This window comes from Salvelinus alpinus, chromosome 7 (assembly GCF_045679555.1).
Source record: "Salvelinus alpinus chromosome 7, SLU_Salpinus.1, whole genome shotgun sequence".
Taxonomy (NCBI): domain Eukaryota; kingdom Metazoa; phylum Chordata; class Actinopteri; order Salmoniformes; family Salmonidae; genus Salvelinus; species Salvelinus alpinus.
The window spans coordinates 60,914,196-60,931,850 of NC_092092.1; the positions used below are offsets into that span (position 1 = coordinate 60,914,196).

At 47.2% G+C, this 17,655-nt stretch overlaps 1 protein-coding gene across 2 annotated transcripts in view; it reads right to left on the minus strand.

Moving 5' to 3' along the window:
• Window positions 1-17,655, minus strand: part of LOC139581395 (dedicator of cytokinesis protein 2-like) — a 138,695-nt gene that overhangs the window by 89,500 nt on the left and 31,540 nt on the right. For both annotated transcript variants that reach the window (XM_071411113.1, XM_071411112.1), the window contains exons 21-23: window positions 15,197-15,331; window positions 2,272-2,380; window positions 1,917-1,987 (exon numbers count right to left, since the gene is read on the minus strand). In XM_071411113.1, the coding sequence (XP_071267214.1) occupies window positions 1,917-1,987; window positions 2,272-2,380; window positions 15,197-15,331 (315 nt within the window). The remainder of the gene's footprint in view (window positions 1-1,916; window positions 1,988-2,271; window positions 2,381-15,196; window positions 15,332-17,655) is intronic.

Consider the following 17,655-nt stretch of genomic DNA (forward strand, 5'->3'; position numbering starts at 1 on the left):
GGGATCTGGTGGTGTGTGTATCTGGATCTGTTGGTGTGTGTATTGGGATCTATTGGTGTGTGTATTGTGATCTGTTGTTGTGTGTATTGGGATCTGGTGGTGTGTGTATTGGGATCTGGTGGTGTGTGTTTCGGGATCTGTTGTGTATATTGGAATATGTTGTGTGTATTGTGATATGGTGTTGTGTATTGGGATATGTTGTTTTTTTGGCATCTGGTGTGTGTATTGGGATATGTTGTGTGTATTGGGATCTGTTTTGTGAATTGGGATCTGTTTTGTGTATTGGGATCTGTTGTGTGTGTTGGGATCTGTTTTGTGTATTGTGTCTGTTTTGTGTATTGGGATATGTTGTGTGTATTGGGATCTGTTGTGTGTATTGGGATCAGGTGTGTGTTTTAGGATATGTTGTTTTGTGCATTGGGACCTGTTTTGTATATTGGGATCAGTTGTGTGTTTTGGGATATGTTGATGTGTATATTGGGATATGTTGATGTGTGTATTGGGATATGTTGATGTGTGTATTGGGGTATGGTGATGTGTGTATTGGGATATGTTGATGTGTGTATTGGGATATGTTGATGTGTGTATTGGGATATGTTGATGTGTGTATTGGGATATGTTGATGTGTGTATTGGGATATGTTGATGTGTGTATTGGGATATGTTGATGTGTGTATTGGGATATGTTGATGTGTGTATTGGGATATGTTTTGTGTATTGGGATATGTTGTGTTTATCTTAACCATCTTTGATTTGTGTGGTTTGTTGTGTCTACAGTACATCACTTTGTGTGTGTGTGTGTGTGTGTGTGTGTGTGTGTGTGTGTGTGTGTGTGTGTGTGTGTGTGTGTGTGTGTGTGTGTGTGTGTGTGTGTGTGTGTGTGTGTGTGTGTGTGTGTGTGTGTGTGTGTGTGTGTGTGTGTGTGTGTGTGTGTGTGTGTGTGTGTGAGTGAGTGAGTGAGTGAGTGAGTGAGTGAGTGAGTGAGTGAGTGAGTGAGTGAGTGAGTGAGTGAGTGAGTGAGTGAGTGAGTGAGTGAGTGAGTGAGTGAGTGAGTGATTATCAGCCTGGTCCAGGTAACACCTCCATAACATTGTGCTGTCACTCAGCCACTCCAGACACAACAGACCAGACAGATGTAGACTGTCTGAACACACATCTCAGAGTCACACACACACACACACATCTCAGAGTCACACACACACACACACACACACACACACACACACACACACACACACACACACACACACACACACACACACACACACACACACACACACACACACACACACACACACACACACACACACACACACACACACACACACACACACACACACACACACACACACACACACACACCAGAGAGACAAGTCTCAGACACAGGTCACAGGAAGGTCAGGCCAGAAATAAAGACGTTGTCTGGAACCAAACCACTGTTTGTCATACAGAAACTAGAACCATTAAATGATACTGCTAAATTCATGTAAATGGTTCATGTTAAATGCTATAATTCTAAAAGCGTGTCGCATAGAGCCATATCTATATTCATTATGGGTAGTCTTTTAGGGGTTAATGAAAGGTTAATGGAGGAGGTGGTGAGTCCCTGTGAGTTATAGAGAACTGGGGAATAAGGTAGTGACCTTGGTAGAGGGCAGGGGGGCAGAGACAGTGTTTAAGACTGCGTTGTTTTTTGTGTTTATGTGGAGACAATGTGATGAGACAGTCAGAGGGTCAGATTTGGGGGACGTTGGGTACAGGTGACTGAGGTGAGGGATGAGGTGAGAGACATGTTGCTTCATATGGCATCCTGAGAAGGGTCTGAGTGATGTTGACAGTGGTTCTATTTCCTGTTCCTGTGAGATCTGTGAAAGGGGTCGCCATGGGGTGGTGGAGGCAGTGGAGGATAGCACTCACCTCAGGAGTTTGGCATCAAACACTGTCTCGATATCCTGCAAGACTGTTGGTAGGTACTTCAGAGCAGCCACCTGGAGAAAGAGAGAGAGGGGAACGAGAGAGAGGCAGAGACAGAGAGAGAAAGAGGCAGAGAAAGAGAGAGAGAGAGAAAGCGAGAAAGAGACACACGTGGATGGGGAAAGAATCATAAAACCTGAAATCAGGACAAATGAAGACATCAATAAATGAGCAAGAGATGAGAAGATGGAGAGAGTGAGATATAGAGAGTTAGGGGAGGAGAGAGAGGAGAGGAGGAGAGAAGCAGACAGGGGATAACAGGAGAGAGGAGGAGAAAGACAGAAGTGAGAGTGTTTACCTGCAGTAAGACTGTAGTGTTTTGGTCACTCGTCATCAGGTTGTTGATGGACTCAAAGAGTCTCCGAAGAGACTCCTCAAACTCTTCCTGTTCTTTTCCTTCATACAACCTGGAGAAAGAGAGAGAGAGAGAGAGAGAGAGAGAGAGAGAGAGAGAGATTAAAGAGGAAGAGAGGGAGCATGGTTAGTGTCTAAAACAGGAATTTAAAAAATTATGAAATTAATGAGTGAATGAAATTAAAGAGTGAAAGTGTACCAAACTCCAACACCATCGTTAAGTTTGCCAACGACGATGAGACAGCCTATAGGGAGGAGGTCAGAGACCTGGCAGTGTGGTGCAAGGATAGCAACCTATCCCTCAACGTGATCAAGACAAAGGAATGATTGTGGACTACAGGAAAAGGAGGATCGAGTATACCCTCATTCTCATCGATGGGGCTGTAGTGGACCAGGTTGAGAGTTTCAAGTTCCTTGGTGTCCACATCACCAACAAACTATCATGGTCCAAACATACCAAGGCAGTCGTGAAGAGGGCACGACAACTTCTATTCCCCCTCAGGAGACTGAAAATCTTTGGTATAGGTCCTTAAACCTCTAAAAGTTCTACAGCTGCACCATCGAGAGCATCCTGACTAGTTGCATTACCGCCTGGTATGGCAACTGCTTGGCCTCCAACCGCAAGACACTACAGAGGGTAGTGTGTACTGCCCAGTACATCACTGGGGCCAAGCTTCCTGCAATGCAGGACATCTATACCATGCGGTGTCAGAGGAAGGCCCTAAAAATTGACAAAGACTCCAGCCACCATAGTCATAGACTGTTCTCTTTGCACGGCAAGCGGTACCGGAGCGCCAAGTCTAGGTCCAAAAGGCTCCTTAACAGCTTCTACCCCCAAGCCATAAGACTCCTGAACATCTAATCAAATGCCTACCCGGACAATTTCCATTGCCCCCCCACCCCCATTTTTAAGCTGCTACTACTCTTTGTTTATTATCCATACATAGTCACTTTACCCCTACCTACATGTACATATTACCTCAATTGCCTTGACTAACCGGTGCCCCGCACATTGACTCTGTACCGGTACCTCCTGTATACAGTCTCCACATTGACGCTGTACCGGTACCCCCTGTATACAGTCTCCACATTGACTCTGTACCGGTACCCCCTGTATACAGTCTCCACATTGACTCTGTACCGGTACCCCCTGTATACAGTCTCCACGTTGACTCTATACTGGTACCCCATGTATACAGTCTCCACATTGACTCTGTACCGGTACCCCCTGTATACAGTCTCCACATTGACTCTGTACCGGTACCCCATGTATACAGTCTCCACATTGACTCTGTACCGGTACCCCCTGTATACAGTCTCCACATTGACTCTGTACCGGTACCCCCTGTATACAGTCTCCACATTGACTCTGTACCGGTACCCCATGTACACAGTCTCCACATTGACTCTGTACCGGTACCCCATGTATACAGTCTCCACATTGACTCTGTACCGGTACCCCCTGTATACAGTCTCCATATTGACTCTGTACCGGTACCCCCTGTATACAGTCTCCACATTGACTCTGTACCGGTACCCCCTGTAAACAGTCTCCACATTGACTCTGTACCGGTACCCCATGTATACAGTCTCCACATTGACTCTGTACCGGTACCCCCTGTATACAGTCTCCACATTGACTCTGTACCGGTACCCCCTGTATACAGTCTCCACATTGACTCTGTACCGGTACCCCATGTATATAGTCTCCACATTGACTCTGTACCGGTACCCCCTGTATACAGTCTCCACATTGACTCTGTACCGGTACCCCCTGTATACAGTCTCCACATTGACTCTGTACCGGTACCCCCTGTATACAGTCTCCACATTGACTCTGTACCGGTACCCCCTGTATACAGTCTCCACATTGACTCTGTACCGGTACCTCCTGTATACAGTCTCCACATTGACTCTGTACCGGTACCCCATGTATACAGTCTCCACATTGACTCTGTACCGGTACCCCATGTATATAGTCTCCACATTGACTCTGTACCGGTACCTCCTGTATACAGTCTCCACATTGACTCTGTACCGGTACCCCATGTATACAGTCTCCACATTGACTCTGTACCGGTACCCCATGTATATAGTCTCCACATTGACTCTGTACCGGTACCCCCTGTATACAGTCTCCACATTGACTTTGTACCGGTACCCCCTGTATACAGTCTCCACATTGACTCTGTACCGGTACCTCCTGTATACAGTCTCCACATTGACTCTGTACCGGTACCCCCTGTATACAGTCTCCACATTGACTCTGTACCGGTACCCCCTGTATACAGTCTCCACATTGACTCTGTACCGGTACCCCCTGTATACAGTCTCCACATTGACTCTGTACCGGTACCTCCTGTATACAGTCTCCACATTGACTCTGTACCGGTACCCCCTGTATACAGTCTCCACATTGACTCTGTACCGGTACCTCCTGTATACAGTCTCCACATTGACTCTGTACCGGTACCCCCTGTATACAGTCTCCACATTGACTCTGTACCGGTACCCCCTGTATACAGTCTCCACATTGACTCTGTACCGGTACCCCCTGTATACAGTCTCCACATTGACTCTGTACCGGTACCCCCTGTATACAGTCTCCACATTGACTCTGTACCGGTACCCCCTGTATACAGTCTCCACATTGACTCTGTACCGGTACCCCCTGTATACAGTCTCCACATTGACTCTGTACCGGTACCCCCTGTATACAGTCTCCACATTGACTCTGTACCGGTACCCCCTGTATACAGTCTCCACATTGACTCTGTACCGGTACCCCCTGTATACAGTCTCCACGTTGACTCTGTACCGGTACCTCCTGTATACAGTCTCCACATTGACTCTGTACCGGTACCCCCTGTATACAGTCTCCACATTGACTCTGTACCGGTACCCCATGTATACAGCCTCCACGTTGACTCTGTACCGGTACCCCATGTATACAGTCTCCACATTGACTCTGTACCGGTACCCCATGTATACAGTCTCCACATTGACTCTGTACCGGTACCTCCTGTATACAGTCTCCACATTGACTCTGTACCGGTACCCCCTGTATACAGTCTCCACATTGACTCTGTACCGGTACCCCCTGTATACAGTCTCCACATTGACTCTGTACCGGTACCCCCTGTATACAGTCTCCACATTGACTCTGTACCGGTACCCCATGTATACAGTCTCCACATTGACTCTGTACCGGTACCCCCTGTATACAGTCTCCACATTGACTCTGTACCGGTACCTCCTGTATACAGTCTCCACATTGACTCTGTACCGGTACCCCCTGTATACAGTCTCCACATTGACTCTGTACCGGTACCCCCTGTATACAGTCTCCACATTGACTCTGTACCGGTACCCCCTGTATACAGTCTCCACATTGACTCTGTACCGGTACCCCCTGTATACAGTCTCCACATTGACTCTGTACCGGTACCCCCTGTATACAGTCTCCACATTGACTCTGTACCGGTACCCCCTGTATACAGTCTCCACATTGACTCTGTACCGGTACCCCCTGTATACAGTCTCCACATTGACTCTGTACCGGTACCCCCTGTATACAGTCTCCACATTGACTCTGTACCGGTACCCCCTGTATACAGTCTCCACATTGACTCTGTACCGGTACCCCCTGTATACAGTCTCCACATTGACTCTGTACCGGTACCCCCTGTATACAGTCTCCACATTGACTCTGTACCGGTACCCCCTGTATACAGTCTCCACATTGACTCTGTACCGGTACCCCATGTATATAGTCTCCACATTGACTCTGTACCGGTACCCCCTGTATACAGTCTCCACATTGACTCTGTACCGGTACCCCCTGTATACAGTCTCCACATTGACTCTGTACCGGTACCCCCTGTATACAGTCTCCACATTGACTCTGTACCGGTACCCCCTGTATATAGTCTCCACATTGACTCTGTACCGGTACCCCCTGTATACAGTCTCCACATTGACTCTGTACCGGTACCTCCTGTATACAGTCTCCACATTGACTCTGTACCGGTACCCCCTGTATACAGTCTCCACATTGACTCTGTACCGGTACCTCCTGTATACAGTCTCCACATTGACTCTGTACCGGTACCCCCTGTATACAGTCTCCACATTGACTCTGTACCGGTACCCCCTGTATACAGTCTCCACATTGACTCTGTACCGGTACCCCCTGTATACAGTCTCCACATTGACTCTGTACCGGTACCCCCTGTATATAGTCTCCACATTGACTCTGTACCGGTACCCCCTGTATACAGTCTCCACGTTGACTCTGTACCGGTACCTCCTGTATACAGTCTCCACATTGACTCTGTACCGGTACCCCCTGTATACAGTCTCCACATTGACTCTGTACCGGTACCCCCTGTATACAGTCTCCACATTGACTCTGTACCGGTACCCCCTGTATACAGTCTCCACATTGACTCTGTACCGGTACCCCCTGTATATAGTCTCCACATTGACTCTGTACCGGTACCCCCTGTATACAGTCTCCACATTGGCTCTGTACCGGTACCCCCTGTATACAGTCTCCACATTGACTCTGTACCGGTACCCCCTGTATACAGTCTCCACATTGACTCTGTACCGGTACCCCCTGTAAACAGTCTCCACATTGACTCTGTACCGGTACCCCCTGTATACAGTCTCCACATTGACTCTGTACCGGTACCCCCTGTATACAGTCTCCACGTTGACTCTGTACCGGTACCCCATGTATATAGTCTCCACATTGACTCTGTACCGGTACCCCCTCTATACAGTCTCCACATTGACTCTGTACCGGTACCCCCTCTATACAGTCTCCACATTGACTCTGTACCGGTACCCCCTGTATACAGTCTCCACATTGACTCTGTACCGGTACCCCCTCTATACAGCCTCGCTACTGTTATTTTAGTGTTTCTCCTTAAAAAATGTGCTATTTTTCTATTTTTTACATTCTTATCTATTTATTTTTACTTCAGTATATTTTAGTAAATACTTTCTTAATACTCATTTTTCTTAAAACTGCATTGTTGGTTAAGGGCTTGTAAGTAAGTATTTCACTGTTGTATTCGGCGCATGTGATAAATAAAATTTGATTTGATTGTCGGTACAATCGAGACAAACAGTTCAGTTTGCTTGTCACAAAAATACACTCAGATCTATGCAGACACGAGTGTTCCTTTACACTTTATGTTCCTGGATAATGAACCAAGTGTCCTGGGGTGAAGAATACTGTTTAGACTTCACGAGTACCAGTTGGCTGTTGATGGGAGAAATGGTGGGTGTAGATCTCTGATCTGAGAAGGTCACATGGAGGCTACGTCAAACTAAACAGAGGAGACTTTACATTATACACAACCTCTACCAATTATTACTGTTGACTGTCTCTGAACACAACCTCTACCAGGTATTACTGTTGACTGTCTCTGAATACAACCTCTACCAGTTATTACTGTTGACTGTCTCTGAATACAACCTCTACCAGTTATTACTGTTGACTGTCTCTGAATACAACCTCTACCAGTATTACTGTTGACTGTCTCTGAACACAACCTCTACCAGTTATTACTGTTGACTGCCTCTGAATACAACCTCTACCAGTTATTACTGTTGACTGTCTCTGAATACAACCTCTACTAGTATTACTGTTGACTGTCTCTGAACACAACCTCTACCAGTTATTACTGTTGACTGTCTCTGAACACAACCTCTACCAGTTACTACTGTTGACTGTCTCTGAACACAACCTCTACCAGTATTACTGTTGACTGTCTCTGAACACAACCTCTACCAGTTATTACTGTTGACTGTCTCTGAACACAACCTCTACTAGGTATTACTGTTGACTGTCTCGGAACACAACCTCTACCAGTTATTACTGTTGACTGTCTCTGAACACAACCTCTACCAGTTATTACTGTTGACTGTCTCTGAACACAACCTCTACCAGTTATTACTGTTGACTGTCTATGAACACAACCTCTACCAGTTATTACTGTTGACTGTCTCTGAACACAACCTCTACCAGGTATTACTGTTGACTGTCTCTGAACACAATCTCTACCAGGTATTACTGTTGACTGTCTCTGAACACAACCTCTACCAGGTACTGCTGTTGACTGTCTCTGAACACAACCTCTACCAGTTATTACTGTTGACTGTCTCTGAACACAACCTCTACCAGTTATTACTGTTGACTGTCTCTGAACACAACCTCTACCAGGTATTACTGTTGACTGTCTCTGAACACAACCTCTACCAGTTATTACTGTTGACTGTCTCTGAACACAACTTCTACCAGTTATTACTGTTGACTGTCTCTGAATACAACCTCTACCAGTTATTACTGTTGACTGTCTCTGAACACAACCTCTACCAGTATTACTGTTGACTGTCTCTGAACACAACCTCTACCAGGTATTACTGTTGACTGCATCTGAACACAACCTCTACCAGTTATTACTGTTGACTGTCTCTGAATACAACCTCTACCAGTTATTACTGTTTACTGTCTCTGAATACAACGTTAGGCCACTTGTTTCATCCTGTATCCTTGTATTCCCAACCACACATCACAATCCTTATACTTGTCTAGACCTCCCTTTCTATTATTTATTGATCTATTCCCTCCATCCCTCCATCCCTTCCCTGGTAACTCATGTATTCTTATCAGACCTCATTTCATCTCACTCCTCCTCCCCTGTTCTCCATCCCTCCATCCCTTCCCTGGTAACTCATGTATTCATATCACTCTCATTTCATCTCACTCCTCCTCCCCTGTTCTCCATCCCTCCATCCCTTCCCTGGTAACTCATGTATTCTTATCACTCTCATTTCATCTCACTCCTCCTCTCCTGTTCTCCATCCCTCCATCCCTTCCCTGGTAACTCATGTATTCATATCACTCTCATTTCATCTCACTCCTCCTCCCCTGTTCTCCATCCCTCCATCCCTTCCCTGGTAACTCATGGTAACTCATGTTACTCATCCCACCTGTGTGTCTGAGTGCACACAAACACACAACCACACTGGACACTCCACATATAGTTGTGACGCACACCCGCAAACACAATGGCAGCTCCATGATACAGGCACGCATGAAAAAACACACACACACACACACACACACATACAGTATACAGTTGAAGTCGTAAGTTTACATACACCTTAGCCAAATACATTTAAACTCAGTTTTTCACAATTCCTGACATTTAATCCTAGTAAAAATTCCTGGTTTTAGGTCAGTTAGGATTACCACTTTATTTTAAGAGTGTGAAATGTCAGAATAATAGTAGAGAGAATGATTTATTTCAGCTTTTATTTCTTTCTTCACATTCACCGTGGGTCAGGAATGTACATACACTCAGTTAGTATTAGGTAGCACTGCCTTTAAATTGTTTTTGGGTCAAACGTTTTGGGTAGCCTTCCACAAGCTTCCCACAATAAGTTGGGTGAATTTTGGCACATTCCTCCTTACAGAGCTGGTGTAACTGAGTCAGGTTTGAAGGCCTCCTTGCTCGCACACGCTTTTTCAGTTCTGCCCACACATGTTCTATAGGATTGAGGTCAGGGCTTTGTGATGGCCACTCCAATACCTTGACTTTGTTGTCCTTAAGCCATTTTGCCACAACTTTGGAAGTATGCTTGCTTTTCTTTGGATTTTCCCATGATGTCAAGCAAAGAGACACTGAGTTTGAAGGTAGGCCTTGAAATACATCCACAGGTACACCTCCAATTGACTCAAATGATGGCAATTAGGCTATCAGAAGCTTCTAAAGCCATGACATAATTTTCTGGAATTGTCCAAGCTGTTTAAAGGCACAGTCAACTTAGTGTATGTAAACTTCTTACCCACTGGAATTGTGATAGATTATTTCACTGAAAATTCACTGTGTCTGTAAACAATTGTTGGAACAATTACTTGTGTCATGCACAAAGTAGATGTCCTAACCGACTTGCCAAAACTATAGTTTGTTAACAAGAAATTTGTGGAGTGGTTGAAAAACAAGTTTTAATGACTCTAACCTAAGTGTATGTAAACGTCCGACTTTAACTGTATGTACACAAAAGCATGACAAAAGCAACGCAATCCTGTCCTAACCCTTTCCCACAGATACAACTGTAACGGTTTTCGTCGTCTGAAGAAGAGGAATCGGACCAAAGTGCAGCGTGGTAAGTGTTCATGCTCTTTATTGAAAACTGAACACTATAGCAAAATAACAAAGAGAATAACCAAAACAGTCCTGCACAACACTAAACAGAAAATAACTACCCACAAAAACCATGTGGGAAAAAACTACCTAAGAATGGTTCTCAATCAGCGACAACGATAGACAGCTGCCTCTGATTGAGAACCACACCCGGCCAAACACAAAGAAATACAAAACATAGAAAATGAACATAGAATGCCCACCCAAATCACACCCTGACCAAACCAAAATAGAGACATAAAAAGCTCTCTACGGTCAGGGCGTGACAGTACCCCCCCCCCCCCCACCCCCCCACCCCCCCAAAGGTGCGGACTCCGGCCGCAAAACCTGAACCTATAGGGGAGGGTCTGGGTGGGCATTTATCCGCGGTGGCGGCTCTGGTGAGGGACGTAGACCTCGGCCCACTTAGGTGGCGCCTCTAGAGCGGTGACCCTCACCGCCGACCCCGGGCTGGGGACCCTTGTAGCGTGGGCCGGACTGGGCACCCTTGTAGCGGGCCCCGGACTGGGGACCCTTGTTGGGAGCTCCGGACTGAAGGGCGCCTCTGGAAGCTCCGGAATGAAGGGCGCCTCTGGTAGCTCCGGACTGAAGGGCGCCTCTGGAAGCTCCGGAATGAAGGGCGCCTCTGGAAGCTCCGGACTGAAGGGCGCCTCTGGAAGTTCCGGACTGAAGGGCGCCTCTGGAAGCTCCGGACTGAAGGGCGCCTCTGGAAGCTCCGGACTGAAGGGCGCCTCTGGAAGCTCCGGACTGAAGGGCGCCTCTGGAAGCTCCGGACTGAAGGGCGCCTCTGGAAGCTCCGGACTGAAGGGCGCCTCTGGAAGCTCCGGACTGAAGGGCGCCTCTGGAAGCTCCGGACTGAACGGCGCCTCTGGAAGCTCCGGACTGAAGGGCGCCTCTGGAAGCTCCGGACTGAAGGGCGCCTCTGGAGGGTCCGGACTGAAGGGCGCCTCTGGAGGGTCCAGACTGGAGGGTGTCGCTGGAAGCACCTGACTGGAGGGCGACACTGGAGGCTCTGGACTGGAAGGCGTCGCTGGAAGCTCCTGACTGGAGGGCGACACTGGAGGCTCCGGACTGGAGGGCGTCACTGGATGATCCGGACTGGAGGGTGACTCTGGCGGGAGGAGACGCAGAGACAGCCTGGTGCGTGGGGCTACCACAGGGCCCACCAGGATGGGGAGACCTACAGGAGGCCTGGTGCGTAGAGGAGGCACCGGATAAACCGGGCTGTGGGGGAGCACTGGAGCTCTGGTGTGCAGCCTTGGCACCACTCCTCCAGGCTGAATGCCCACTTTAGCCCGGCCCCTCCAGAGTGCAGGTCGAACCGGGCTGTGGGGGAGCACTGGAGATCTGGTGCTTCCCACTGGCACCTCTCAATGCCCACTTTCGCCCGGCACGGGCGGAGCGCAGGCATAGGACGAACTGAACCCTCCCAGCGCCCCGGAGACACAGTACGCAGAGCCGGCGCAGGATACCCTGGGCCGTAACGGCGCACCGGAGACCAAACGAGCTGAGCTGGCACAATTCGCCCTGGCTGGATGCCCACTCTCGCATGGCACTTGCGGGGGGCTGGCCTATAGCGCTCCGGGCTATGAGCGCGCACTGGAGACACTGTGAGCTTCACCTCATAACACGGTGCCTGACCAGTACCACGCTGCTTCCGGTAAGCACGGGGAGTTGGTTCAGGTCTATCGCCTGACTCCGCCAATCTCCCCGTGTGCCTGCTGCGCTGCCTTGCCTCATATCGCCGCCTCTCAGCTTTAGCTGCCTCTAGTTCTTCCTTCGGGCGGCGATATTCCCCAGCCTGTCTCCAGGGTCCCTGTCCGTCCAATATCTCCTCCCAAGTCCAGGAGTCCTGAACCCTCTGCTCCTCGTTACCACGCTGCTTGGTCCGTTTGTGGTGGGTAGTTCTGTAACGGTTTTCGTCGTCTGAAGAAGAGGAATCGGACCAAAGCAAAGAAATACAAAACATAGAAAATGAACATAGAATGCCCACCCAAATCACACCCTGACCAAACCAAAAGAGAGACATAAAAAGCTCTCTACGGTCAGGGCGTGACAACAACATACATAATATTATATGTATGTATATTATATTATACGAAACAGAATACAGACTGATAAACAGGGTATTTCTGACCACTGTGGCCTGTTCCTGTCTGGATCTCTGCACCCTTGTATCCCTGTAGACTCGTGTGCTATCTATACTGAACAAAAAAACACAAAAGGTAACAATTTCAAAGATTTTACTGAGTTACAGTTCATATAAGGAAATCAGTCAATTTAAATAAATAAATTAGGTCCTAATCTGTGGATTTTACATGACTGGGCAATGGGTGCAGCCTTGGTTGGGCCTGGCTGCCCAGTGGGTGGGACTATGCCCTGCCAGGCCCACCCAAGGCTGCACCCATTGCCCAGTCATGTAAAATCCACAGATTAGGACCTAATTTATTTATTTAAATTGACTGATTTCCTTATATGAACAACACTAACTCTGCCCTAACCATGCTCCATTCACCACAGTGGGACAACAACACTAACTCTGCCCTAAACATGCTCCATTCACCACAGTGGAACAACAACACTAACTCTGGCCTAAACATGCTCCATTCACCACAGTGGGACAACGACACTAACTCTGCCCTAAACATGCTCCATTCACCACAGTGGGACAACGACACTAACTCTGCCCTAAACATGCTCCATTCACCACAGTGGAACAACAACACTAACTCTGGCCTAAACATGCTCCATTCACCACAGTGGGACAACGACACTAACTCTGCCCTAAACATGCTCCATTCACCACAGTGGGACAACAACACTAACTCTGGCCTAAACATGCTCCATTCACCACAGTGGAACAACAACACTAACTCTGGCCTAAACATGCTCCATTCACCACAGTGGGACAACGACACTAACTCTGGCCTAAACATGCTCCATTCACCACCATGGAGCAACGACACTAAAGGAGGGAGGAGAGAGACATGTGGAGGGCATGGAGGGAGGGAGGGGGGCATGGAGGGAGGGAGGGAGGAATGAGAGACATGTGTAGGGCATGGAAGAAGGGGGAGGTGGGAGGGATGGAGGGATGGAGGGGAAGAATGAAAGACATGTATAGGGCATGGAAGGAGGGAGGGAGGGCCAAGTGTAGGGCATGGAGGGAGGGAGGGAGGGAGGGAGGGACATTTGTAGGGCATGGAGGGAGGGGGGGAGACATGTGTAGGAGAAAACAGATGGATAAATAAAGACTCACGACTGAAGCAGAAAACAGATGGATAAATAAAGACTCACGACTGAAGCAGAAAACAAATGGATAAATAAAGACTCATGACTGAAGCAGAAAACAGATGGATAAATAAAGACTCATGACAGAAGCAGAAAACAGATGGATAAATAAAGGCTCATGACTGAAGCAGAAAACAGATAGATAAATAAAGGCTCACGACTGAAGCAGAAAACAGATGGATAAATAAAGACTCACGACTGAAGCAGAAAACAGATGGATAAATAAAGACTCACGACTGAAGCAAAAAGTTATGGAAGAGAAAGAAAGTGAAACAGAACGGTGAAAGCAGGTTAAAGGAGAGAGATAACATCTAATATATTTTCTTCTTATATAAATCAGAGTTCTCTTATAGAACTTGAGAAACTTCTGATTCAAACTAATAAATCTTACATGTTGCACACTAAATCATTGATGAGTTTAGGACATGAATGATACTACAGATTCACCTACAGTATAGTATGCTCTCCTCTTGAATACTGATTCTCTAGCTAGTGTCCTTACATAGGGAGGGTGCTGTAGACTTGAAGTTCAGAGAGTTTAAACGTTCTGTGCAGTAGTTAGGTAAACCTGAGAAGAGGGCTGTAACAATCCATGTTTCTTGCATCACACCAGGTAGAGCAATGACTAGTACACTATCACTCTGGGGTTACTGAACCCATAATGTGGTCACACATACATGCAAGTACGTACACGCACACACACACACACACACACACACACACACACACACACACACACACACACACACACACACACACACACACACACACACACACACACACACACACACACACACACACACACACACACACACACTGCATATTGTCTCTAAAACTAACTGACAGACCAACAGACCACACAAGACAAACACCGTAGAAGCACATACGGCGTTGTTTGTGTTCTGCTAATAATCTGATTAAATTATGTGACGCTGTTATTGTAAATGTTGTTTATGATTAACATATGGAGAAGCCTTCAGCAGAGTTGACATATAGCAGTGTCTCCTCTATCATGGCTGCTCGTTCAGCACTGGGTCTACTTCATCATCAGTGTTCATTAAAAACGCCACTTCATCATCAATGCTTATTAGCAACATTAGTGCTGCAATCAGCGTCGTTCAGAGCAAGCTGTCTCTGGGAATTAGCTTGGTAATACAATGACACTATCCCTCTGTGTGTGGGAGGGGTGGGGGGTGGGGGGTGGGGGGTGGGGGGTGGGGGAGGGGGGTGTACAAGACTGTAAACGAGTGTGTGTGTGCGCGCATACATCTGTATATGCTTGAAAGAGATAGATGGGGAGAAGGAGGCATACACATAGGCCGATACACAGAGTGTGCATACACACACACACAAACTTACTGGGAGTAAAGCATGCGTGAGCGGACAATGAACTTGAAGATGTACTCCAGGGCTTTGAGGGTGCGGAGGTAGTTCTCACACTGCTCCCCTCGACTGGACACATCCAGATACCTCTTCAACACAGACATCAACTTCCTGGGGGGGAGAGGAAGATGGGAGAAGGGGGGGGGGGGAGTGGGAAAATCTTCATTTCAGAATGGCTAATTACATTTTTCAAACACACACACCACAGCACACTAGGACTATGCTTATATACCATACTGTTCCCAGGAATGGCCTTGGGCTTGTTGGCTAACTGGATTAAAACAATCCAATCCTCTTAAACAATAATAGTTATTACGGAGGAGAAGACTATTACTAAAATGCAACACAATCTGAGGATGCTATTTAGAGGCTGTCTGAGTTCTAAACGTTAAATGTAACAACAGGAAAAATATATAACGACATGGCTAGCACTGGTTAAGCCGGTGAGTTGACCCATAGGAGGATCCTCCGTTTTAACACAGATTGGAGGGGGGGGGAGGGGGGGAGTGGCAGAGAGAGGAGAGAGATGGATAAAGTGAGAAAGAGAGAGAGACTAGAGAGTAGCATTGGGTATTTTAGAGCTAAGACTCAGTGAGCCCAGTTTGATTATTCTGGCCAGCCTTCAGTAAAGTACGAAGGTCAAGTAATCCGCCTTATGCTGGTTTCTAAGCCCATAGACTTCTACTGCAGCCCTACAGGCACACAGTATTCACACTGGCACCTGGTGGCTGATTCATGCATTATATGCTGACCATACCACTCGGGTCGCATGCACGAGAGCTGCAAAATAAATTTACACATAAACTCAGCAAAAAAAGAAATGTCCCTTTTTCAGGACCCTGTCTTTCAAAGATAATTGGGAAAAATCCAAATAACTTCACAGATCTTTATTGTAAAGGGTTTAAAAACTGTTTCCCATGCTTGTTCAATGAATCATAAACAATTAATGGACATGCACCTGTGGAACGGTCATTATGACACTAACAGCTTACAGACGGTAGGCAATTAAGGTCACAGTTATAAAAACTTAAGACACTAAAGAGGCCTTTCTACTGACTCTGAAAAACACCAAAAGAAAGATGCCCAGGGTCCCTGCTCATCTGCGTGAACGTGCCTTAGGCATGCTGCAAGGAGGCATGAGGACTGCAGATGTGGCCAGGGCAATAAATTGCAATGTCCGTGCTGTGAGACGCCTAAGACAGCGCTACAGGGAGACAGGATGGACAGCTGATCGTCCTCGCAGTGGCACACCACATGTAACAACACCTGCACAGGATCGGTACATCCGAACATCACACCTGCGGGACAGGTACAGGATGGCAACAACAACTGCCCGAGTTACACCAGGAACGTACAATCCCTCCATCAGTGCTAAGACTGTCCGCAATAGGCTGGACTGAGGGCTTGTAGGCCTGTTGTAAAGCAGACAGGACTGGCAAAAAAGTGCTCTTCACGGACGAGTCGCGGTTTGTCTCACCAAGGGTGATGGTCGGATTCGCGTTTATCGTCGAAGGAATAAGCATTACACCGAGGCCTGTACTCTGGAGCGGGAACGATTTGGAGGTGGAGGGTCCGTCATGGTCTGGGGCAGTGTGTCACAGCATCATCGGACTGAGCTTGTTGTCATTGCAGGCAATCTCAGCGCTGTGCATTACAGAGAAGACATCCTCCTCCCTCATGTGGTACCCTTCCTGCAAGCTCATCCTGACATGACCCTCCAGCATGACAATGCCAACAGCCATACTGCTCAAATCACTGCTCTGTGCGTGATTTCCTGCAAGACAGGAATGTCAGTGCTCTGCCATGGCCAGCGAAGAGCCCAGATCTCAATCCCATTGAGCATGTCTGGGACCTATTGGATCGGAGGGTGAGGGCTAGGGACATTCCCCGCAGAAATGTCTGGGAACTTGCAGGTGCCTTGGTGGAAGAATGGGGTAACATTTCACAGCAATAACTGGCAAATCTGGTGCAGTCCATGAGGAGGAAATGCACTGCAGTACTTAATGCAGCTGGTGGCCACACCAGATACTGACTGTTACTTTTGATTTGACCCCCCCCCCCCTTTGCTCAGGGACACATTATTCCATTTCTGTTAGTCATATGTCTGTGGAACTTGTTCAGTTTTTTCCTCAGTTGTTGAATCTTGTTATGTTCATACAAATATTTACACATGTTAATCTTAGGGCTAGGTCCCTTTTTTCTCAAATTCCACCTGACTGACATGGCCAAAGTAAACTGTCTGTTGCTCAGGCCCTGAAGCCAGGATATGCATAAAATTGATACCATTGGAAAGAAACACTTTGAAGTTTGTAGAAATGTTAAAATAACGTAGGAGACTATAACACAATAGATATGGTAGGAGAAAATCCAAAGAAAAACCAACCAGAATATTTTCTTTGAGAGCGACCATGCTCTTACAATGGAAAATTTATTCT